Genomic DNA, 25,934 nt, shown 5'->3' on the forward strand with positions numbered 1-25,934 from the left:
TAATACCTTCCCAACGTTATGTCCCGCCCACTCTCTTGTGATTGGTCCCTGTGTTTAATATGATGCAGTAAACAGTCAGTATTTATTTATGTTGTGGGTGAACTTTGTGTGACTTGAGCCGAAACGCTTCATCTCTTCATTGTGACGTTTCTGTACATCAATGGTTGATGACGCTGCGGGATGAACAAAAGAGTCCGTTTCAGCAACCTTGAAGTTTTTATTTGTTTACAAAGTTAAGATTGCATGTTTCATATAGTCCTTCCTTAAATGAGTAGAAAACCTTTTTTTTTTTTTGTTTTTTAAGAATTAGTCGAAAGGCACAAATTTTACAATATATACATTTGGATCTAAATTATAAATATATAGAAAACAAAAAAGCACAACCCAGAATAAAAGTGCTGAACACAGTTTCTTGTTTTTGTTGTTTTTTTTTACAGAAAAAATAGGCTTTGTTTAAAAATACATACAATCAGTAGCATGTTTTTTTGTCTCATTTTTTGTGTTAACAATAAATTATTTGAGTGATACTAACATTGATAACAGAGAATAATGAAAAGGTGGAGAGAGGAGAGAAATGGTTACAGTATACACCGAAAACGACCGACGAAGAAGAAACAACAACCAAAGTCATGACGCCCAATCAGAACCAACGAGGACACAGTCACGTGATCATGCCGTTCTTAGTGCAAACTGAGAAGAAACGAGGAAAGGTCGAACTACACCGATAAAAGATATCAAAGAAGCTTCCTAAAGGTCCGAGGGGTCCGAGCTCTGCCCCCCCTCGTGTTGTGGGGTGACACAGACTGGCGAGTGGGAATGTGCCTGACGTGGAATATTAAAGCGTAAAGAGGGAAGCAAGAAGAATAATCTGTGTTTGCTGTCAGAGAGAGCGTTATCCAATGAGGGGCGAGGACAGACCCACTGCGCCCGTCAGAATGAACCTTTAGGTGCAAATCAAATCGAGACGTCTGTCGTCACGACAACAGAAAGAATAAAAAGGCGTCCACAGAAACGAGGACGCCGCTTTGATCTTTGCCCTAAGAAGGCATAAAAACATGTTGAATCACGGACGTTCACACACGGATAAACGACGACGCCATCACAGTTAGTCTAAAAACAGAAATACAGCAAGAGTCACAGCACAGAGCAGAGAAAGAAAGAGCACATGTATGGGTTTCCTTTCACCACGGGTACAAGGGGAAGTGATGGCGTTCTGCGTGCACGCCCCCCGCCCCCCCACACCTCCTCCATGTCTTCCTGAGATTGAGTAAAGTTCGGATATCTTCGAGCCCGCGCGACCTTCGGGGGGTGTCCGTGGATCACTTTGGTTATCTCTCTGCAAACTGAAGGTTCACAAGTCAGAGAGACGAGTGGACAAAAACGCGGCGCAGAGAACACGCCGGGCGCTGCACAGCGGTACGGAACAGTGCAATGTGATTTGGTGGCAGGTTGTAGAATAGAATTTGTTTTTTATAATAATGTTCTTTTGAAAACTAGAAACTTCCCTGACCAAAAACATCTTAACTATTCTAACGAGCACGATAACATATGTTCAATCTAAATATCCCTTAAATATAAATAACAAGTATTTTCAAAACATCACGACTGCGCGGCGGCGTTCATGGCGCGACGCTTCCTGTACAGATGCACGTTGACTGAAGGACGATGAAGCGCGACAGAGAGCGGGTTCGCACCGTGCACAGGCGGAACGTAAACAGTACTGATGCATCTTTAAGGATCACAACTCATGTACAATCGGCTTTTTATTGCTTTGTCATCACTTGAACGTGTCCCGGCAGTTTGTGGTCAACCAACACCAGCGCGTCCACACACACACACACACACACACACACACACACACACACACACACACACACACACACACACACACACACACACACACACACACACACACACACACACACACACACACACACACACACACACACACACACACACACACACACACACACACACACACACACACACACACCGCCCGTCGCTCACAGGTGAACTACCTCACACAGTGAATCGATTACGAGTCTCCACGTAGTTTCTGAAGCTCTGAACGCCTCGACGTCTGAGAGGAGAAACAGCGTCTTCTCTCCAGATGTCAGGGCGATTCAAACGTCGACTGTCTTTGTGATTGAAGACCTCAAAGAAATGTTTTCGCTGGTCAAAAATCACACAAAGACAAAAGAAAGAACACAACAACGCATTTGGAGACTTTCCTGAGAAATTCAAAAATCTAATCAGACCAGGAGTCACATCAATAAAAGTTATCGTCAGCTTTATAAAAAATGAGAGATAAAATATTTGGACACCATTTTTAATCCGAGCCATACTCTGAATTGACGGGAAAAGGGGACACACACACACACACACACACACACACACACACACACACACACACACACACACACACACACACACACACACACACACACACACACACACACACACACACACACACACACACACACACACACACACACACACACACACACACACACACACACACACACACACACACACACACACACACACACACACACACACACAAGCTCAGACAGTCAGACGAGGACACAGGCTGATGGAGGCTTCTTCCTGAAGCACATCAAGAGCATCGTGTGACCACGACCGCCGACCGAGCGAGCGAGCGACCCGACGGAGGGGGGACGAAGAGTTAAATACAAATATACCATATTTAAATTAAAACCAATGCTAAAGAGTACAAATCTATACATTAGGCTACATGGATTCTTAAAGACTGCATTTATAGATTTCTCCAAAAGGCACTGTTTGCAACAGCAGACTTTCTCCCTTCATCCTCACTCTAGTGTTCATACAAGCAGGGAGAGAAACACGAGGGAGCATGAAGAAGAACGCAAGGAAAAACGGAGGCATTTCACGGCTAACCAGCGACAGATCCAATGGGCTTCTCTCTTCTCGACTCTCTGACCAACGCCTTGCATACGGCCTCGTTTTTAAGTCAAACACGCAACGTCCTGAAGCAAAAAGTAACAGTAAAGCAAAAGTCTACAGATGTGGTTTCAAACTGGTGAAAGGCATTTAGAGCTTCCAGCAGCTTCACCAATCATACCTCGTAAAATCAGCAGCGGAGGGTTTTTATTAAAAGATTTCCCACACCTCGGTGTGATGAGCCGTTTTGTTTTGCGACAGCTCCATAAAATACAGTTCTCACATGGTCTTTGATTTCAAACAGCTGCCTTTCACTGCGGAGGACACACTTTGGTGCAGAGATCGGATATGGAGCCCGCCGTCACCTGAGCGGCCTCGAGCAGGTAAACACTACAGGTGGACAGAGAGAAGGGTGAGCAGACAGGCAGTGACGTGACTATAGGCCCTGAGGGGGGGGGGGGGGGCAGCAGCAGCTAGGAGACTATCTGCTTTAAAGGACTAAACGAGCACACGCTGTTCTCAGCTCTCAGTCTTGCGGCCGGTACTTGATGACAGACTTGCGGTCCGGCCCGTTCTGCAGCATGCTGTTCAGAGCCTCGCGGACGTCCAGAGCCGCAGAGCTGCAGTGGCCATTGGGTATAGAATCCGACTGCGGGTGGAGATAAAGGGAGGAGAAGCGAGAGGAGGAGTTGGAAAACAGAGAGGAGGACGAGGACGGGCTGGAGAAGAGGGACGAGGAGGAGGGCGATGTGGGGAGGAGACCGGACGCGGGCATGAGGCCGGCCGAGGCGTGGGGCGCCATGTTGTTGGACACAGAAGAGGTGGAGGAGGAGCACGAGGAGGTAGAGGAGGAAGGGCTGGCTTTCTGTGTGGGCATCTGGGGAGAGATGGGCAGGTCTAGAAAATCTAACAAGTCTTGGTGGTGGTTGTTAGCCAGCAGGTTGTGGTTCTGCTGCGTCGCCTGCAGGTGCTGCTGCTGCTGCAGCAAAAGAGGCGTCTGTATTTGTGCAGTGTGCTGGGCGCTCGATGCAGTGTGAGAGATCAGAGACTCCAGATTAAAGTCATCTCCAAATCCAGCAGAGTGTCCCGTCAGACCGTCCAGATTCAGCCCCCCCTCCGTGGTGTCCGGGGAGGGGGAAGGCGTTGAACACACAGTCAGGTCCAGGATCTCGTCCAGGGGATTCTTGGAGGACACGTTGGGAGGCAGAGTGGTCTGATGGAGTGGAAGAGATGGTTTCTTCAGCTGGGAGAATGAGGGAAGAAAGGGCTGCGAGTAAAACTGGGAGCCGAGACTGACCATGTTGGGAAGGGGCCCCTGGTGGGTCCTGGAGCTGGTGGACGTTTTGGACCAGCTGTTGTGGGTTCTTTGCTGGGATTGGCTGGGATTTCTCTGTAAGTTCTGCAGGGCTGAGTTCTGGGAGGGCTGCTGTAAGGACTGTTTTTGGGCTTGTAGTCTCTGCAGCTGCTGAGCGATGTTCCCGGGTTGCGACCTCTGGAGAGCGTTTTGGTTCAGTTTCTGTTTGATCTGATTCTGGGCCAGAGACTGGGCCAGGGACTGGTTGAGCATGGGCTTCTGGTTGAACAGATTTGCGAGGAGGTGTTTGTTCTCCTGCTCCATTTTGCGCATGCGCTCCTCGGCCAGCCGCTGCTCCACGGCCTGCTGCTCTCTCTCCTTCCGTCTCTTCTTCACCTCCTCGTCCATCTGCAGCAGCTCCTCGCGCACGCGGGCAACACAGTTCTCCGGGATCTTGATACCTGGGTGTGATGAGGAACACAACCAAGACACAGTGAGCTTAATATTCAGTCTTTAACACATTCATTTAAACAAAACATCACATGATCTGATCCCCTGTTACCATAACAACAACCCTGAATACAGCTGGCTGATGACATCATTGTCAACAGTGTAGTGTGAGTGGCATTCTGAAAACCAAAAGAGGGGTGTAACTCACCGACTTGCTTGTTATGCTGCTTGGTTTTTAGTCGGACAATCTGCAGGATGCTGGAGCTGGTGATGTCAGACACCACGTCAGAGACACGCTTCCACACGCGCAGCAGAGCGCCACACAACATGTGGTACTGACGGATGCGCATGCCCTGCAGACACTCCTGGCCTTCCTCGATTTTCTTGCATTTCCCATTCCTGCAGGAAGGAGAAAATATCAAACGTGTCACTCAGCACCAGAAAACAGTATTAACTCATCCATTCATACACATTCACACACTGATGGTAGAGGCTGCTGAGTAAAGAGTCCATCAGTATTAACTCATCCATTCACACACTGATGGTAGAGGCTGCTGAGTAAAGATTCCATCAGTATTAACTCATCCATTCACACACATTCATACACTGATGGTAGAGGCTGCTGAGTAAAGAGTCCATCAGTATTAACTCATCCATTCATACACATTCACACACTGATGGTAGAGGCTGCTGAGTAAAGAGTGTCACATGTGAGACGTGCCAGTTTATTACTTCATGACTAGTTCTCAGGTGATCTGCAAATCCCTCGAGAATCACAGCTGACCTTAAAACCAGCTTAATAAGCAGCAGCCTGACTGAATGCATTTAGCCATTAATCCCACAGGCCGCTGTGGATTGGTACTTACCAGTTGGCATGGCTACACTTCTTGAAGGAGAAGGTGAACTGGTTCTCCCAGCTGTCCTTAGCTTCCTCTGGAGTCACCTGGAACAAACAGCAGCTCAATCAGCATCCAATTCAACATGTCCACAGTTTGACGTTACACAGCTGTACAAACACCACCTTCAGGGAAACTCATATCCAGTCTCTTATTGTCAACATATGTTTGTTTATGTTAGGAAACAGATTCAGCATCATTTTCAAACTAATGCCTTTCAATCATCATGGTTGTTTGTGTTCATGAGTTTAGGATTCTGTGTCACAACGTTCACCTTTAGACCAAAGTGTCCTGGCTCAGTACTCTTAAATGACCACAAGGGGGCATCAAACAGCTATGTATGCACCAGACAGCGAGGTCCTGATCTCACTCGATCAGGAGCCGCTTCTCTACACAGGACCTTCTCATTTTGATAATGTAAAATCATAAACCTGAAAAGTCACCTCTTTGCTCTGGCTTTTAATACAATTTGAGCTTGACATTTTGACATTTTTATTCATGCTCCTATTTATTGTGTTTTTATTGTGTTTCTTGTTGTCTTACTTGTTGTTTTTACATTGTGTTTTTGTAAAGCACTTTGGTCAATCAAGGTTGTTTTAAATGTGCTATAGAAATAAAGATTGATTGATAAGATGAAAGATGTTTCTCCTGTATTTCCCTTCAGAACTTATCCATCTTACAGACACAGATGTATTAAAAACGATAATCATCCAGACGTATCCATGGACTGCGTCTCACTGCTCCCTACCTTGCGGTAACGTAGCTGCAGGTTGTCCAGGCTCTCGGGGTGCGTCTGCTTGCCGATGTTGGGCTTGTAGACGATGAGGTTCTTGCCTCGTCCTTGTTCAGCGAGCAGCACACAGGGGTGATTACCTCGCAGCTGAGGAGACGGCACACAGAGAGGGATGATCATTAACCTGTTGTTAAGCTAACAGCTGCTGTCATGGATTTAAACATATTCAGTCCCTCTTCTCAGTAACATGGACTCACCTTCAGGGACAGGTAGAAGCCCTCATCAGGACCGCTGAGCTGCAGTGACCTGTTGTAAGCCTCCTCCCAGGGCATCCCTCGGTCCACACTGATCTGCAGGGACACAAAGATTCACAGAGAGTTTAACACTCAGGCACCAGACACGCTAAACTGGTCCTAGCTGCCGTGCAGCATTCTGCTGCCAACTTTGAAATGTCAAATGTAGGATACCCTGCAGGGGGGGGGGGGGGGGGGGGGGGCAGGTTGTGTAGAACAGAGCGCTTTGAGTTGAAGATCGTAACTTTTTAGAAAGGTGCTGTTGACGCTCTTTTTTAAAATGTAAGATATTCCTGCTACATATCTGTACCCACATCGTCCTCGCTCCCTGACCACATAAAGTCAGAGCACAAACATCCTCTGTTTGATGCTCAGAGTGAAGGAAGTAAACAATCTAAATGATCAAACATGATGTAACATGACTGTTGTCATAGCGACAGGACGCACGTACAGCGCTTTTCTTCTCAGCACACAAACACTTCATGCAAGTGCTCCAGAGTGCACAATGACTTGCCCCCACCCCTCCACTCCCCCCCGCGCTCCAGAGTGCAGCGTGGTACTGTGGGAAACACTGACATACATCATGTTTCATGTCTATGAGGTGACTTGTTGACATTTCTTGGATGAGGTCATTCCTACCTTGTACAGAACCACCTGTCCATCCTGAGGGTTTCCAACTGTCAAGAAGTTTTCCTGTTTCTCCTCGTAGATCTTATCGTTACCCGGGGCCAGGTCTGTGAGAGACACACAACAACAGGAGGTTTTAAAACATGAACCCAGTGCACTTTGTAAAGCTGACACAATTAAAGCTTTTCTGACAGAGAGATACAGAAACGTTTGTAAATAATCTAAACATGTTTTTATTAAGTTCCTGTTTGGGACTTAAACGTCTTTAAGTCCTGGATCCCAAACTGAGGGAGCTGAGTGAGACTGGACTCCCTTACCGAGGATCCCCATGTCGTATTTGCCCTCCTTCTTGTCCTTCTCGATCAGGTAGTCGAAGTTGTCGGTGAAGTACTGGAAGAGAAAGTTCTGCTTGTGGACCTCCAGGCCCAGGATGCGGTTTAAGAACTTGGTGATGCTGCAGTCTGGGAAACAAAAAAAGCAGAGTACTGAATGTTTTTATTTTTTTTACTAGTCAATTTATTGAACATGTTAAGAAAATACAAACATCCTCAGGATCCATAGCAACAAATAAATAACTAAAATAATAAAGTTCATGTTCAAAAGGGATAGGAAGAAGTTAAAACTTCTCTGGTCCTACCCCTTCTTATTTTTGTGCATTATTCACAGAAAAATACAAATGTTTTCATCAATCAGTGTATGATGTTGGACTAGATAAAACAAAATAATGGGAAGAGATTAACCAAGACCATCAAATAACCTAATAGAAAAACAGAAAGTCACTGCTCCAGCTCATATCTATTCAATATTTGATTCCTGAAGTTTTAGTTTAAATATAGTGTTGCATTTTTTCAGCTCGTCATCAGAGTTGTTCCACAGACTAACACCCTTAGTTGTTATAGAGTTAAGTTTTGCATTAGTTCTGATTGGTAGTTAATAATATAGTAAAGCTAATAATAAAGTCTACTAGCTGTACAAAGACCTGCCCCCCCCTCGTACCTTTCTCAGTACTGATTCCAAAGCGAGACTCCCGACAGAAGATGCCCACGTTCATCATGCCGTGCTTCATATCTGAAACACAGGGAGAACATTTCACTGTCACACTCTTCCTCTAGTCTGCTGAACAGTTTTCTGATCTGTTACAACAGCTGGAACAAACCTGAGAAGAACAGCGCTTCACCCCCGGGGTAGCCTTTGGGAGGGGGCACCTTGTTCTCTATGTGGCCCAGGATTGCTTTGGTGATCTTATCCAGAGCCTTGGTACCATACTGAAAAGAGAGGGGACAGGACGCTTTCAGACAAGAGACCCCCTGAGATGTACCACCGACTCTGAAAGGACAGGATACAGTCTGAAATCTTTAACGTGGCATACCTTGTTCTCAAAGTTGTACTTGCTCAGGTCTCTGGATTCTGTGGCTCTCCGGTCCCCGTGCGTTAGAGCGCCCTGCAAAGTGGATCACACAGAATCATTACTGATATGGACTCCAGCTTTTCTACACTTCTGACTCATCGCTTTCACACCGCAGGTCACAAATCCTCCTGATCTGAATGTTCACACATCAACCTCACAGCAGGAGACTAATTACTATTTTTAATCTATATTGTGGTTTCTATCTTTTTTTTGTACATTTAAATGTTTTCTTTTTTTATTTAAATTGTACTGTGTTCTCTTTTTGTTTGCAATCTTTGCTCTTTGCTGCTGTAACACTGTAAATTTCCCCGTTGTGGAATAAATAAAGGATTATCTTATCTTATATCAATCAACATTCAGCTGTTTGTGTTCACACATGACGCTCAGCCTCAGAATATCACAAGTTTAGTGTGAAAGTACTTTTGGATTCAAGAAGTCTTGTTACTCAGAACTCAAAAAGTACAGCCCGTTCGATAAAACGACCGGCTGATAATGTTGGTCGATATCAGCATATCAGTGACTATATATAGATTTATAGATTCTAGATTTATTCACGAGTCAAACATTTCATTTGAGTTTCATTGTATGACACTAGCAGTTCTGTGTCACCAGCAGAGGGCGCTATATGGATTACAACAAACATCATCACTCTGCAGAGTGTCGAGCAGTGATGAACGTTCATGCTCAGTTACTCTCCAGCTGAGCGGCCATCTTGTCTTCTTTATGAATCTTTTCCACAAGAGTTTGGTAACTGAGGGATCAACACAATAAATGTGTTTATCTATACATCTCTATCTCTACGGATCCAACATCAACCTAAGAAAGATATCGGTATTGGCACCAAAATTCCCATATCAGTCGGGCCCCGAGCAAAAAGTTAATTAAAAACAACAAAAACAAAATTTTACTTTAGCTCCGCCCTCACAGAATGATGCCTTGAGATACCAAAACAAAGAGACGCCTCAGATGAATGTCGTTATGATTGGCTGAGTAGGTTTGTGTGGTGTTGAGTTCAAGCGGGGAGGTACTGAGTAGGACTTCTTATGGATACAGATTCACTGAACACAGGAACGGCTTCCTGGAAGTGCTGTCCCACTGAGTGACCTTTTCCCAAAAAGAGCGGCCGTGCTGTGTCCCTCTGCACTGAGACTAATGAGAGTGATGGAAAATAAACGACTCGACTCATAAATCATCCAGAGGAGCTCCTTGTTCTTTCTGCTTAAAAGACATTTTTCCACAGCTGAGCTGGAGGAGGGAAAGACCCAGAACCCCTCGAGGTTTGGAGGAGACAAATCGATGTTAAGGAGAACAGAGAGAGGGGGGAGATACCCCGGGAAAAACAGGAAGGACAAGCGGTGAGGGCAAGAGAGGATGCATATGTTTGAGTCCTTGGCGAGCCGCAGCACCAACAATCAATAAACAAAGTAGAGATCCCGTCAGTTTACAGAGGAACACTTCGACCAGGATCACGTTCACACATTCACTCAGTCTACAGTCCACATCTATGAGACACTTACCAGGCTCTCCAGTCTTTTAGCCACGATGGAGGCAAAACGTCTCTCCCCCGCCAACTCCGAGATGAGGAAGATGTACTCCGGGGCCGTCACCTGATTGGACCGATGGGTGCGACCTGAAGGACGAAGAATATGACACGTCATAAAACTCAAAGTGGAAGAGATTCAAAGGAGACGGAGGACGTGTACTTTGTTAAAATCCATTGTTTTCTCCAGGGCACCTCGGCAGTGCTCAGGAAGTGAACTGGCACCTCTCCAGCTACCAGAACAATTTCCAGAACTCGGTCCAAGCAACCCTTGAACAAGCAACCCTCCGGTACCCCAACCTGAGTTCCTACAGGTACTGAGAATGTGGGGCAGGCGCTCACGTTCCTGTGCGACCCGGAGCAGCTTATTGGTGGTTTTTATCCGGTCTGGTTGATTAATAATCACTCTGCTGAACCCTGGTGTCTCCCTTTAGGTCCTCGTCTATGCCTGAGCTCTTCTGCACGTCTCTGTGTCTTCATGTTTCATATGTACGAGCTGCTCAGACACAACGCTCCCCAGAGGGACTCATAAAGTGCTTTCAGAACATTTGTTCTTAAAGGGATACTTCACCCATTTGCATTAATCTTCGTATCATTAGAAACCTGGTAGTATTTTTGAATGGTCGTGCATACCCCCCACATTTTCCCCTGAGATGTGAAATCTTTGTATTTCTAAGTCTGAAAAGGAGCTTCCAGTGACGCAAATATCGTCATTTTGCGTCACTGGAAGCTGTTGTGGTTAGCGGGGTGAAACTACAACGCTAGTTCCTCATATTTTCGACCACTGAAGCTACAGACCAATCACAGATCAGTGGGTGGGAACTCACTCCCAGAATTGAAACTTAACGTCCGCCATATTGCTTGGAAGCTATGCTAACAGGCTCTATGGAGAAAGCTGAAAATGGCGAAAAAATACAAATATAGTGTCGAGACGGCTGCTGACGACAGGCCGGTGTTGTGTTTTGGCCGCTGGGACCGCCGGGTGCTGAAGGCACCAACTTCAAAATGTATTTCACATTTCTACGACATATGATCCAATGTCAATACAGATTCATGTTTCAACAGGTGAAGTATCCCTTTAACGGTATTCCTTGTGCTCAATATGAGCGACAGATCAAACACTGGTGACCTTTGAGGCTCTGATTCACACCTGTCCCCCCCTCCACCTGACTTCCTGCTCTTTCCAGGACACTAACGTTAGCGAGCTGACGGAGTCTCGACTCCCCTCGTTGTGAGAAAACAGACGTACCAAACTGCTGAATGGCTCGGTCTGCGCTCCACGGCAGCTCCAAGGTCATGTGGACCCGTCGTCTCTGGTTCTTCACCCGTTTGTCCGCCTGCAGGGAGATCCCCGAGCTGGCTGCCTCCGAGATGATGGCCACGAACTGGAGCGGAGAGGTTAGGGAGTGTTAGTGGACATGGCAACAGAGTTAAAGAAGCAAACATATGGATCTGATCTGAGTGTCGGACCTTTTCTGCGCCCATGAAGCGATCTTTCTCCTTGATGTTGATGTGGTCGATGGTGAGACCCTGCTCGGCGCGGGACTCGTATCGGACACTGCCGTCAGGGCGCCGCACCACACGCCCCTTACGACCAGTCATCTGCAAAAAAACAACAACATTCATCACGTTGTATCACTTTAAAGCAGAACACTGTTTGACCTCAGATATCTCACTGCTTGGTTTCGTCTTAACCCCGTACCTCGGAGACTTTGTCTGGTCCTCCGAACTTATCGATGAGCTCGTCCAGGGTGTTAAGAGGTAGTTCTTTTCCCAGCACGGCGATTTTGTTGAGGAGGCCCTGCTTCATCTCTTCTATCCTGGCTGTGAACAGGAAGAAGAGGGAATAGTGACCGTTTGACCTTCAAATAACAAGAAACAGGAGCTACAGGGCCGCTGAGCGGAAGCTTGTCTTTCTAGTCGGTTTGATTAAAGGTCACATATGATGTAAAAATCCACTTCACCATGTTCCTCTAACTCTAACATGTGTCTCTAGTCTACAAACCCCCCAATGATGAGAAAAGTTCATCCTCTCCGTCTTCTTCCTGCTCCACTTTTCAGAAAATGTGTGCTCAAACAGGCCGTTTGGAGATTTTCCCTTTATGGCATCACAAAGGGCAGTAGCCCCTCCCCCAGGTGGGTGACACTCCCACAGCTAGGTGTTTGTTCTGCCCTCTGAGTCTGCCTTCTCACCGTAAACAATAGGACATGGAGCGAGAAAGCCTGAGACACCCAAGCCCTTCCAGAGAGGGGGCGTGGTCAGACACAGCTCATTTACATATTTAAAGGTACAGACACAGAAACAGCCTGTTCTGAGCAGGGCTGAAATAGAGGGGTTTATAGACATGATCAAATACAGGATCAGAGTGGATTTAGAACAAGAAACTTCACACACATGTTTTGAGGAGCTCTGAGACTTATTTACACTGAAGAGGAGGAGGAGGATATGTGACCTTTAAAGTCTGAACTTAGCTGGAAATCATGAAACATCGTCATTTATCGCTCCCAAAAGACAACAGAAACCTACCCGTCTGGCAGCTAGTGTGGTTCACAAAGATGACATCATCGTTGTCCAGCAGGGAGTCTGGGGAGGAGTTGGAGTCTGTGTCCATGCCATCGGAGTCACTACTGCTGTCATCGCTGATGTTGATCACGCCGCCGCTGTCCACGGTGTGCTTTGGTACCTTCGTCTGGCGACCTCTTGGCTTCCCTGATTGTGAGCCAAAAAAAAAAAGACTTTAGAAACAAGAAAGGTACGGCTCAGGAGCACTTTGCACGTTATTGCACACTCAAAGAAAACAACCCAACACACATGCAAGTACTGCTATTTGAAAAATACGAGCAGACATCCCGCTCCCGTTACTGTTGAATTCAGGGTAAACAACATGCACGCTGCAACATCCACATCACCTTTGAACTCACGTTTTCTCTTGTTACTCGGCGCCTTCTCTCTCCTCTGTTTCTCTGACGGGAAATGTTTCGTAACAAGCGACTGAAAAACTCCCCTAAACAAAAGAGAGAGAGAGAAAAAAACATCTTTAAATCTGACAGTAAAGCAACAAAGACGACACGGAGCAGTGGCTGTAACATCATCTATACATTCCTGATTTTGACATTATAACCGTCATGTGCTGACAGGCAGCTGAACATGTGTGTTCTTTTTTTTTTTTTCTTAACTGTGGTACGATATAGTTTTGCAAGCAGATTGAGATAAAAACAAACAAAACAAAAGGAAAAGGGTCAGTAAATAAAATGAATGAATCAGAAACAAACAGGACAAAGAAAAACATGGGGACAGTATAATAACAAAATGATGTCAAATAAAACTGGTGGGATAGGTTGTACACATGGTGACGACTTTTGGTGGTATTTGTTTGTTTTTGTTTTTGTATGTCTTTGTATGGGTGCTAACATGATGATCGCCAAATACAGACTGTTTGTAAATGATATTCAAATTGTTGTGCTTAATTTCCTCTTTCCTCCTCGTGTGTGTTCTACTCTATCACACACTGAGGCATGTGTGCTGTGAGACGTTTAAGGTCAGACGGGTTCAAAGCCCTCAGCACCTGAACCCCCCACCCCCACCCTCCGTGTTTGTCTACAATAAGCTCTTTGTTCATTAAATAGCTGCAAACAACCGGACGGGTTTAATGTGGAAGACCCAGTCTGCATGTTCTGAATGCCTGTTATTTTATTATTATATTATAACTTTATTATGGAAAGTTTTGTGAGGATGACTTCGCCTCCTGATTGGCCAATCATTCGTCAGCCTTCAAGACCCGTATAGAAGGTATCAGAGAGCTGTCAATCACTCTGTTCTTTACAGCGCTGTGACCAGTAAAGAACAGAGTGATTGAGTTATTATTATCATTGAGTGATTAGTTTCTACCATTCTAACAACATGTACTCCATGTGTCTTCATTTCAACTCACTCTGCAGCAGAAACAAATCTGTCCAGGTGCCCGTCGTTCTCGTCCAGGACTTCTCTGGTACGAGATTCTCCTGTAGACTGCAGTCCGATGACGATGCACTGTGGAGGAGAGATTCAAACACATGTCAGCGACCACACAGGCCTGAGGTAAACACTCTATCATGGAGTCTGATTCAATAACTCCAGCCCTGAATCAAACACTAAACCAGAGCTCAGAGTTCACACAGAAGGCTTGTGCTCACCTTTCCAGCTTCCAGTTCTTTTTTGGCCAGCTCCACCAGGCAGCGGACCTTGGCGGCGATGCAGAGGTATTTGAAGAAGCGCTGGTGAGATGACCAGAACTGCCCCCACAGAGACTTCCTGCTGACCAGGCCCAGCTCATCAGCCGCGCGCATGAACACCTGCAACGCCTCCGCCCACTGGATGGACAACACGTTTACAGATCAGTCACGTGACTTTTTAAAAGCTCACACAGTGATACACATGAGACGGACCACACTCACCAGTTTGGCAGCTTTGTTGTAGACCAGTTTAAAGTCACTGTCCAGTCCGATCTCCTCGATGTGGAAAGAAACCCCTGAGAAGCTCAGCTGCCTGGCAATGTACATCCCGCTTACTTTCATGTCCATGGCAACGATCTCCATGGCACCCACACCTCTGTTTACAAACAGTTTATAAATTATTCAACAAAACTCGACCAAGGTCCAACCAGACACGACCACAAGCTGATAGGAAGGAATTTTTCCAGTGAGCACAGCGATCTGGAGATCAAATCCACATCATTGAAAGGCGCATGGAAAAAGAAAAACACTCCAGAGTGACGCGCTTCTAACCTTTTCTCGATGGCGTGCAGGAAGTCCTCGAAGGCTCTGAAGGGCGTGCCCTCACCCCAGATTCCCAGGCGGCTCATATAGATCATGTTCTTTGGCTCAGAGGCACCTGGGGGCAGAAGAGAAGGCGAGAATAAATATTTTGAGAGTCCTCGTTTCCCAGAGCGTAACTCACTCACTCACTCTGAGTCTGTGTGTTTGTTTGTCGGCCTACCTGTGGCACTGGCGTAAACCACTCTGGCCCGTGGCAGCTTGTTTTGCAGGTCAAGCACCGCCTTGCCCATTTTTGTAGAAGTAGCATTCTTGGCTTTGTGGCATTCATCGAAAATAATCTGAAGTGGGGAAAGGTCAAGGGCGAATAACCGCAGACACTGACAGCCAACTTCTGAAAAAATCTGAAATTATAAACTGGATGTATGTGTGTGTGTGTGTGTGTGTATCAAATAAAAAAACACAAATCTGAAGTTGGAGTGAAAGGATACGACGCCGTCAAAGTCGGGCTTGCACCAATCGAGTATCTGTTTGATTCTGGTCCGGTGCTGCCCTCCTGCCTGGCTCTCTCCAATCAGCGCGGAGTAAGTTGCAAACAGGACTCCTTCTGAGGTAGCTGTGTCTCCATACTTAATCTGAAACAGAGGGGATATATATATATATATATAAATAAATAACGGGGGTATTCTTGTGGGAACAGTGACTCTCTCACTCCCACAGTCACAGGAGGAAATGAAAACTTTTTGACTCCATCTGGACTCACCTTGTTTAAGGCATGCACAGGAATATTCAGTGCATCTATGTCTTTGAGATCTCTCTCTGCATCAAATTTCAGGTCATTGGATATGCTGAACCTGAGGGCAGGAACAGGAAACACAGTCAGTCAGAAGGTTCCTGCATAACCAAGCGTGTACATGCTCAATATATCCTGGCATGCAACGGGATCCAAAACAAAACAGAAATGATTGAAAACCCAATGACAGAACAGTCTGGTTCTAATACTCTATCATCTCTCTTACCACAGTGATTTCTTCCTCCCCTTCAGGTAGTTCTCCAGGATGATACCCGCCACAGTGCGCCCCTTTCCGACCCCCGCCCCATCTCCGATCAGGAAGCCCGCCCTCTGGTTGTTCTGAAGGATGACCTCGTGTTGCTGAGGGGGAGCATGGGGAAAGAAAAAGGCATGAACAAAGATGCCCTGCGTGTTTCAACAGAACTCGTTCACAGAGCTCTCTGCGTCCTGTGTGTGTGTGTGTGTGTGTGTGTGTGTGTGTGTGTGTGTGTGTGTGTGTGTGTGTGTGTGAGCTGGTGAGCGTTACCTGGCAGGCGTAGATGATGGCCTCCAGCTGCAGAGCAGACAGGTGGCCACAGTTAATGGTCGACTCGGGGATAGACAAGGTGTAGGTGATGTCTGGAGGAGGGACACTGGAGAGCGTGTTTGTCTCCACCACTATGTCAGGATGAGAGATTCCTATGGTGGCTGAGGAGAGGAAAAGAACAGAATGTGAATACATCCTTCCATATTAGGGAGATGAATGACTTAGTGAATGTTGAGTCTGAGTGGCCTACATTTGGAAGGTCTGTACTCGGCATATGTGTCCACATGTCCCAGTTCTTCTGTCTCCTCTTCCTCAGCATCCTCTTCCTCTTCTGCCGGCGGTGGCTGGGTACTCTGAACCTGAAAGCATCAAAGACACTTCAGTGTGCTGTTCACTTTTAAAAAACGAGCTCATTGAGAAGTCAGCGGGGTTAGAGACGAGGCAGGAGTGAGTGAGAAGCAGGCGAGCAGTTAGTCCGACTGTTAGCACCAATAGAGCTCCTTGTTATGAAATGGTAACCAGTTAATCAGTTCAATTATAAAAGAGGAGTGAATCAAAGCAGCTGATGCAAAAAGTAATTAAGTTAGTGCTCCAGTTAATCAGACAAAGTCATGGAAACATGATCTGAGGGTCTCACAACCAGTAAGTGTTCTGATAACTGTCCAATGAGACGATGCAGCAATGTGAAGCAATGTTTTCATCATCTGAGCTAATACCACAGACTGTATATTCAAATGGACGGGCAACAGCTGAATGTGAGTGAAGCCAAAATAAGTAGCAGTCCCCCTGCTGACAGGCTGCAGGTCATAAACCCTGCCCCCTTCATGATAGCAGTCAAGTTAAAATAGAAAGGTGGAGTCTGTTGTAAAAGTTTTCATTTAAGTGATCGTGTATCTCGGAGTAGTTTTGTCTTAGTAATTATTTGATGTATAAAGAAACGGCCGTAACATCGTGATCGACAGGTGGTGACATTAGGGATGTCTCTAGGCAACTCGGTTAAACAGTGATTTAAACTCAAGACGAGTCTGATTGGAAGAAAACAATCAAGCCGAATGTGGCTAACGTTAGCCGTGCTAGCACAACCAGCCGTTTGGTCCTCTCTGCACGCTAACATCCCCACGCCTGTCTTACGTATATTTGGTCCAATCTTCCAGTTTGAACTCACAGCCTACTAACAGTTTAGACCCTTTTTGTATTTCTAGATCATAATACTGTCAAACAATGCTGCTGCTACGAGATGCTAACTGTTCACTGTGCTCGTTTACATCAGAGCGAGGAGAGCTACAGCGAGACGATGGTTGGACCGACTTATAAAAACATTACTGTTTGTTAAAACGACTTGTAATTCTGGAGTCGACGAGCGAGGGTGATGACATTTAACTTTGTAGTTGACTAAACGTGCAAATTCCAAAATGACGGATGTAGCTCCCTGTGGCGTTCTGGACCACGTTAGTTATTCTGTCTTCAGGCCGTACCAACCCGTGGATTCTTTTTTTTTTTTTTTACATAATAAGCTGAACGTGTGCTTCGGTTGGCATGTTGCCATCAATTGCGTAGTTCCACCAGCACAACACATTAGCGCCCGCCGGGGATATTTTGGCTTCATTTCATACAACGTAAGGAGGCACTGTCCATATTAATATACGGTCAATGAGCGTTGTTATTTCACTCACCACATACGATCGTGTATGGATTGTAAAGAGAAAGCGCTCTATCTGATGTTAGCGGTTATTCTGCTGTGCAAACAATGAAACCTGCGACTCGTGTTGCAAACAACGCAGAGCAGGAAGAGCGGCGCTGAAGCCCCGAGTTCTAACAACACGGCGTGCTTCACTGCCTCTGCTCCTCTGGTTAGTGAACTTGTTTTTTTAGAAGATCAGATTTGAAGAATAGGTGTGGCTACCTGGAATCCTCCTAAAGGTGGGGTGCTGATAATAGCAGTTATATCATCCAAACTGGCCAAGCCATGAAACCTGCCGGTGCCATTCAGCTGTCAACAAAACATCAGATGAAAAAACAACAAAGAAAAATGAAAATGGTGCCAAACACATGAGAAAAAGAGAAACAAAGAAACATGAGCGATAATCACTGTGTGTGTGTGTTTGTGTTCTCTAGTGTTTTTATGTGCAGGACAGCGTGAGGCCGATGAACGTCTGATGAACCAGCACTCAACAAAATGCAATCTGTCGTCTGGTGGTGAAAAGCCAGCGACAACAAAAGGCAGATAGAGCCGTGCGTGTCTGGGAAACATGACCGATGAAATGAGGACAGAATGAAAAGGAAAACATCAAAAGCTTTCAGGAGGCGGGAGCAACAGAAAAACTCTGACTCTTATCAGGAAGATATCGCCGGACTCAACACAAACAGAGAACACTGTTTTAAAGCCTCTCCACCCAGATGATATCTTAGAGTCCATAAAGCAGCTTGAAAAGCAAAGAGAAGATCTTCACTATTCTTAGGCCTCGTGTCCTCCTGCCGTTATTTCAGGGCAGTAAAGCGCTGGCTGTGCACGCTGGGGCGTTTGCATGAAGCGCTGAAAAGAAAAGAAAAGCGTCCCTCCTGTCTCCATGACAGGAGGGACGTGCTGACATGTTGATAACGGCCGCTGTATGACCGACACTTGCTCGGTTAATTATTACTGCATGTTTTTATATTTGAGATTGTTTATTTCCCGATCAGATACGGAGCGAGGAGGATGTGACACGATCCGTTGGCGACAAAACTATATTTTGAAAAAGAGCGCGGGTGACGTCAACACCAAAAAGAAGATGCTGGGCACTGCGCCTTTTTTCCGGGCTGCCGTCTGTGGCTGCAAACGCTCTCTACTCATTAGGGAAGCTCTTTTAAAAAGATGCTGGCGCTCAGAAGAAGAAAAAAAACGCGAAGTGGAAACAGGGCCTGAGATCCATCCGGAAGAGCTAAGACACTTTCAAGTTAGCGAGCGTCACTTTTATACAAACTGACTTCACAAGAAGTCGTTGGCTAATTTTTTATGTTGGAATAAAATGATCACAGTAGAAACAAAGATTGAGCGTTGGAGGTTTTGGCTTTTGTTGTAACTGCCTCCCAGTTACAGCAGAACTGATGCTAACAGAGCATGCTAACAGAGCATGCTAACGTCCGCATGTCCGTCTGGTCCCGACCTGCTGCACACATGTAAGTGATGAGTGATGTAACAGTTCTAAGATGAGTTGTGAGAGGAGCCTTGGTGTGTGTGTGTGTGTGTGTGTGTGTGTGTGTGTGTGTGTGTGTGTGTGTGGCTTCACTGACCTCTAGCTGGCTCTGTGCTGGTGTGGTGGTGGTGGTACTAGTGTTGACGTCCCAGAGGGTGGGCAGTGGCACTGAGTCCAGGTTGTCTGTGCTGATGAAGGACTGGGCATCAGCATACTCTGACAGGGAGTCAGCCGGAGACGAGAACAGAGAGTTTGTGGAGAGGTCATCAATGCAGGACAGGTCCTGAAGGTGGAGGAAGACAGGAAGCGTTAAGATCACACATATGGAGAAATATTAACTCTGTGCAGCTTAAACAGAAACAGTACCAACACATGCATCTACAAGCCTCATGTCATAGAAAGGAAGCACAGAGGAGGATGGGAATAAAGCACAGACGATAAAGGTTTGAGTCAACGCTGCGCTCTTACACACGTAGCCCAAACAAAATCTAATCACACACAGATGTGTGAGGCAACAAGAAATATAAAAAGCATGGGGCATTCATAATGAGAGTACTTGTGTGTGTGTGTATGTGTGTGTGTGTGTGTGTGTGTGTCATTTCAAGCATGGCTGCCTTCCAGTCGCTCTTCTATTCATATCCTTTCCGAGCCATTAGCATGCCATGCTCTTTAACTAGCCTCTCACAGCCCCCCCCCCCGGATCCCCCTGAGACTTATAATCATGGATGTGGGGAGAGATGTGATAGAAGCAGAGAGAAATCATATCCTCGTCCTCGATGTGTGTGTGTGTGTGAGTGTGTGTGTGTGTATATATTGTAGTGAGTGAAATGATAAAGGTATCTTACTATCTGATCAGACATTAAGGAAACATGCTATGTTGAAGTGCTGTCTTCTCTGACAACAATGCAGCAGCCAGTATGTCCTCCTTCTAACTTTAGATTCTGCTCCTGAATGCTCTGGATTTGTTTGGACCAGAGAAGGTAGGCGCTTTTAAGACACCCCCCACACGGGCGTTTTGGACGCCCCTCGGTTTGCCAGATATGAGAGCAGTTATCAGGTCAACAGGTGTTGCAGCGATGGAAGCGGGCAAGAGAAATGGTTCAGATAGAAGTGATTGTACCCGATCTAAAAAGCCTCTGCATGTTTCTAATAAGCTCCACGAGCAGAAACGTGCTCAAACTAGGATCAATATTGGAGATGCTTTTGAAAAATGGAGAGAGGTTAGAACACAGAAAGGTTTACAGACCCATGCAGAGCTGGATAAACACTGAAGCTTCAGAGTCCACCACATGGTGACCTGTGTGAGCATCCACTCTAGAGAGGAGGGGGGGAGACAGCTCTCTACAATGTTTAGAATTTAGACTGCAGTACCCATTTTAAACACTAGGTGTCAGAGTTACATACTGCTCCTCTTAGTTGTAAATATAAAAAAAGGTTTATAAGGAAGCATTAGTTGAATGTGACTTTTACACAAAGAGAAAAACACGATCACTTGCTGAGAATCTGTGCTGACCTCGGTCATCACTTCCTGTTTGCCATTACTCAAGAGTTCTGCTGAAAATGTTTGGGAGGCGTGAGAAGACAAACGTAGAGCTCTGAGTGTTAACATGACTACATCATGTGGGAATGGGGCCCAGAGCGGCTTGTAAACAGCAGGCGGACACACATACATGATGTGTGTGTATTTCTGCTTTCTGACGTCACAGAAACAACTCGCTGACCCGAACGTGTCCATGTTAATCAAAGTGTGCCTGTAGTTATATCATAATGCCTCTTCCTCTCTCCTTCTCCCTGTGTGTGTGTGTGTGTGTTTCCTAAAGGGCATGATCAGGCATGATCTCTAAAAGCAGCCCCCCTCAACAGTGAATGTGCCCTGCAGACAGCTGAGTGGAACAACTGTCGGCATTTTCTCGGGCGACAGCGTGCTAAAAAATGTCTCCCGGACCCTACAAACATTGTTCCTCGTTACCTTTCTCCATTTTTTTTTTCTTTCTTATCATCCTGTTGGCTGTGTGTCAAACTATCTCCTCTCATTCTATCTCACCTCCCGCCCCCCCTCCCTCTCTCCCGTCTTGGCTCTTCTGGCTGAGGATAGACGGGTGAACAACAAAGCTGGGAATCAGGGCGCCGTGTCACCAGAGGCACACACACACACACACACACACACACACACACACACACACACACACACACACACACACACACACACACACACACACACACACACACACACACACACACACACACACACACACACACACACACACACACACACACACACACACACACACACACACACACACACACACACACACACACACACACACACACACACACACACACACACACACACACACACACACACACACACACACACACACACACACACACACACACACACACACACACACACACACACACACACCTTCTTATTAGAAGACAAGACGAGCACACAGTCGATGATGATTTCCACCATGTTTTTCTTTCCTTGCAGTTTAGCAAATCCCAAACATTAGATCTAATGAGTCGGAAGATTTCTCTCACTCACATTTACACTTTGAGTTTAAAGTTCTTATAAAACTCTTGAAGTCTAAACGATGTGTTGTGATGCATTAGAGGTCAGGTCCTAACAGAAGTCGTCTCCTGGAGCTTCCTTAAAACAACGCATCCATTCAAGCCTCAAACGCCGCTGACCTCCAGGTCGTTGCTCTGTGTCGTGTTACTGTGTGACTTCCAGGTTTCTCAGATCTCGCTGTGTCGCAGTGTTGTTATGAAGAATCAAGAGAAGAGTGCAGCAGGTTGGGCAGAGCTAACCAGGATGTGGTGAACCTCAGCACCATGCTAATGGAGTTGTTAAGCAAAGCGTAACAGAGGCAGCAGTGTTTGTCCCCCTGCAGGCCTGATACCCGGGCCCCGGTTCATCCACTGTTCCTAAGAACGAGCTCCTGCCAGGGAGAGATAAGGGCTCCAATTCAAACTGCTCTGATGGCAATCACAGCGCAGCCGCAGACGTCACTCTCTGTCGCTCTATTTCTACACTGCACAGAGAGAGACAGAACGTCAGACAGAACGTCTTTTTAGCTGAAATTCTGGAGGTCTTCCTTTTTAAAAGTGGGACTCTTGCGACACGTGTGTGTGTGTGTGTGTGTGTGTGTGTGTGTGTGTGTGTGTGTGTGTGTGTGTGTGTGTGTGTTTACATGTACACACAGAGCAACATGTGAAGGCCTCCAGCTCTTTTCATGATTTGCTCTGCATGTGAAACACAGAATATCCTCCTCAGATGAAAACCTCCTGACAGCGGGACTAAGAAACCTTAACAACCCTGCACTTAAATGGAACCGCTCAGGGTGCACACACACGCAGACCCATGAACTGTACATCACGGGGCCGCCTCAGCGTCTAACTGTTCAGTGTGGAGATCGTGACAGGTCTCTGCGTAAGCTGCAGAGCGACATCATGCTTGTGGTTTAAAGTCGGTGGTTCTCAGCTCGAAGTTTCTAAACTTTAACGCCCACGAGCAGCTTGTCCTCATCATGGAGTAGAGTTCATGTATTTACAGTGAGATGACTTATCTGACACTGACGCACAATATTACACTCCTTATGCTAACGCCACCATCCATCACCATGACGACTAATAACAGAAATATTACGCAACCAATGAAAATGCATCTTTAAGATCTATCAGATAAGAGCATATTTTACTTTTTTTTATGTACTGTGAAACAGTTTTCATCAGGGTCAGGAGAAATGTCAGACACCTTCTTTTTTTATTCCTCGATCAAACCACGGGCTGAAAATCACATTTTTCAACAAAAAACTATGAAAGAGAATATTCTGAGTCTGCATTTAATTTGTGGTAAAGCTCATAGAAAACACAAGGTAGTGTTTAGAGTCCGAGGTCCCATCCTGTTGAACTCACTGACCCTCCGGAGGTCCCCGGGCAGGCGGGGCACCGGGCTTTCCCCTACACACTGACAGATTGGCTGCTTTTCCCCCCCCGGCCAGGAAACAAGTCACCCTGCAAGCCCCCTTACCCTACACACCCCCGCACGTACACAAACACACACCTTAGATGACCTCACCGTCTCAGTGGTACATATCTGTCATCTCCCACTTTTATAATCTCCACTCTCCTCGCTGCACCTTCACTCACCTATTGTTGTTCAATCACAGCTGGGTGCTGCTCTGAATCCTGCAGCAGCAGGGACAGGACTTCACTCACTCACATATTGTAGAGGTTCATGAGGACAAGGTGGAATTACAAACACCGTTAGGGACCGACTGTTGAATGTTTGGAATTAGATATCTATGGGTGCTAACTGTTAAGCCCAGTCTATACTACTTAAGAATCAAGCTCTGCATGTGCCACTTCTCCCCCACCGGGTCAGCTTTCTCTACGTTATTCTCACTGGCTTTGAATCCAGCTGGAGCCTGAACATGTTGCTGTCACACTGAGAGAGGACTCAGAGAATACCTGTTTGTATCTGAGGTGCAGAGAGACAATGCAACCTAATATAACCCTTTAAATGAGCCAGGAAGTGTGTGTGTGTGTGTGTGTCATCAACCACCCCATGCTTATGATCAGCTGACATAATCAACAGCAACAACGTGGCGTCCACATGAACCCTCACTTCACTGTTGAGTTGAGATGTCCGTCCAGACGCCACTCAAGCTAGCTCCAAGTATAAAAACAAGGCGCCGTCTAGTGACGTCGCTCCCCTAGTTACTTAGCAACACATTATGTCTTAAAGGTACAGTCCCACAATTTCAAGTTTACAACAGCCTTTGGCCAAAACAACACTGAAACATGTTGGAAGTCCGTCACAGACAACTCAAAGTCTCCAGTACAGAACAAACGGCTGCTCCTGACCACAGGAGCTCCACTTTGGGATTCTGCCAAACCAGAATTGATTTTATAAAGACCATCATATTTATTCTGGGTTTTCTGCTGAAGGTCTCGAGCTTTGTTCCAGAGAACCGCGTCCACACTCAAATGTAACCTGGAGGGGATGTTCTCAGAAATCAGAAGGGAGATGATCTGTATTTACATTCTTACATCCGTTGAGTCATATAACATATTTTGCTAAGCTCGCCCAGCCCACAGGCAGCAAAGTGCAGCATATGAACAGCCATGTATCCTCGGCCAATCAAAGTGGAAAACCCGGTCAAACGACTCCTGACAGGCAAGCCTTTCATGCCGTGCCAAGTCGGAGCACAGCGAGGCAGGGACAGCTCACTGCTGCTTACAAGCCTCCTGGAATTTTCCAGTGTTTTCATACGTTCTGGAAAATAAAAAGATGCCATGTCAAGTGTCCCAGCGAGCGGCAGAATGCAGGAGCTGGTTCAAAGAAGTCTAGTGCCAGCAGAAACTACAAGAGAAACAAGATGAAGCACGTGAGACTCTAGAAAGGAAGGACACGTCCACGTAGGACGTGTTTATGAAATCACAAAGACGAATCCACCAGAAAAAAGGAGAGATAAGCAGTGACAGAATTCGTCTTAAATCGATGCTTTTGGGTGAATGCCAAGACAACTCCCCCACAGAAGGGTTCCATGAGGTCAATGGCAAATAGACTTGAGCTTGTTTAGCGTGTTGAGCTAGCTTTTTAGCTTTTCTAGTCTTATGACGACTTAAAGTGTTTTTACACCACAGGTCCCATTCACACACTGATGGTAGAGGCTGCTGTGTAAAGAGTCCATCAGTATTAACTCATCCATTCATACACATTCACACACTGATGGTAGAGGCTGCTGAGTAAAGAGTCCATCAGTATTAACTCATCCATTCATACACATTCACACACTGATGGTAGAGGCTGCTGTGTAAAGAGTCCATCAGTATTAACTCATCCACATTCACACACTGATGGTAGAGGCTGCTGTGTAAAGAGTCCATCAGTATTAACTCATCCACATTCACACACTGATGGTAGAGGCTGCTGTGTAAAGAGTCCATCAGTATTAACTCATCCACATTCACACACTGATAGTAGAGGCTGCTGTGTAAAGAGTCCATCAGTATTAACTCATCCACTCACACATTCACACACTGATGGTAGAGGCTGCTGTGTAAAGAGTCCATCAGTATTAACTCATCCACTCACACATTCACACACTGGTGGTAGAGGCTGTTGAGTAAAGAGTCCATCAGTATTAACTCATCCACTCATACACATTCACACACTGACGGTAGAGGCTGCTGAGTAAAGAGTCCATCAGTATTAAAAGTTGATGTGAGGGGAATGTTGATGCAGCAAGATGACGTCTGTGATATGTATGCAGAAGATTTCAACATACCACGTTAAAACTTGCAACAGAGGGGAGCAGTGATATTAAAAACAGACACACACACGCAAACACAGATGCTAACAGTCTGATGCTAACAGTCTGATGCTAACAGGCTGATGCCAACAGGCTGATGCCAACAGTCTGATGCCAACAGGCTGATGCCAACAGGCTGATGCTAACTGGCTGATGCTAACTGGCTGATGCTAACTGGCTGATGCCAACAGGCTGATGCCAACA

The 25,934-nt window shown here is 46.1% G+C and overlaps 1 protein-coding gene across 5 annotated transcripts in view; it reads right to left on the bottom strand.

The window, feature by feature from the left end:
* Window positions 1–197: 197 nt before the first annotated feature.
* The window catches only part of sbno2b (strawberry notch homolog 2b), a 64,858-nt gene continuing 39,121 nt past the window's right edge, over window positions 198–25,934 (bottom strand). For 3 of the 5 annotated variants that reach the window (XM_061034827.1, XM_061034830.1, XM_061034831.1), the window contains 28 exons: window positions 19,505–19,690; window positions 18,138–18,224; window positions 16,485–16,593; window positions 16,235–16,395; window positions 15,935–16,068; window positions 15,679–15,769; window positions 15,407–15,550; window positions 15,139–15,256; window positions 14,928–15,033; window positions 14,598–14,751; window positions 14,337–14,513; window positions 14,096–14,193; window positions 13,074–13,168; window positions 12,691–12,873; window positions 11,866–11,987; window positions 11,634–11,765; window positions 11,413–11,548; window positions 10,141–10,253; window positions 8,585–8,656; window positions 8,372–8,480; window positions 8,212–8,283; window positions 7,533–7,676; window positions 7,228–7,322; window positions 6,553–6,645; window positions 6,311–6,442; window positions 5,533–5,609; window positions 4,875–5,065; window positions 198–4,677 (listed from right to left, as the gene is read on the bottom strand). In XM_061034827.1, coding sequence (XP_060890810.1) covers window positions 3,449–4,677; window positions 4,875–5,065; window positions 5,533–5,609; window positions 6,311–6,442; window positions 6,553–6,645; window positions 7,228–7,322; window positions 7,533–7,676; window positions 8,212–8,283; window positions 8,372–8,480; window positions 8,585–8,656; window positions 10,141–10,253; window positions 11,413–11,548; window positions 11,634–11,765; window positions 11,866–11,987; window positions 12,691–12,873; window positions 13,074–13,168; window positions 14,096–14,193; window positions 14,337–14,513; window positions 14,598–14,751; window positions 14,928–15,033; window positions 15,139–15,256; window positions 15,407–15,550; window positions 15,679–15,769; window positions 15,935–16,068; window positions 16,235–16,395; window positions 16,485–16,593; window positions 18,138–18,224; window positions 19,505–19,690 — 4,560 coding nt within the window. In that variant the 3' untranslated portion in view covers window positions 198–3,448. The remainder of the gene's footprint in view (window positions 4,678–4,874; window positions 5,066–5,532; window positions 5,610–6,310; window positions 6,443–6,552; window positions 6,646–7,227; window positions 7,323–7,532; window positions 7,677–8,211; window positions 8,284–8,371; window positions 8,481–8,584; window positions 8,657–10,140; window positions 10,254–11,412; window positions 11,549–11,633; window positions 11,766–11,865; window positions 11,988–12,690; window positions 12,874–13,073; window positions 13,169–14,095; window positions 14,194–14,336; window positions 14,514–14,597; window positions 14,752–14,927; window positions 15,034–15,138; window positions 15,257–15,406; window positions 15,551–15,678; window positions 15,770–15,934; window positions 16,069–16,234; window positions 16,396–16,484; window positions 16,594–18,137; window positions 18,225–19,504; window positions 19,691–25,934) is intronic. The other 2 variants (XM_061034828.1, XM_061034829.1) reach the window with 2 other exon arrangements.

Source organism: Labrus mixtus, chromosome 3 (genome assembly GCF_963584025.1).
Source record: "Labrus mixtus chromosome 3, fLabMix1.1, whole genome shotgun sequence".
Classification (NCBI taxonomy): domain Eukaryota; kingdom Metazoa; phylum Chordata; class Actinopteri; order Labriformes; family Labridae; genus Labrus; species Labrus mixtus.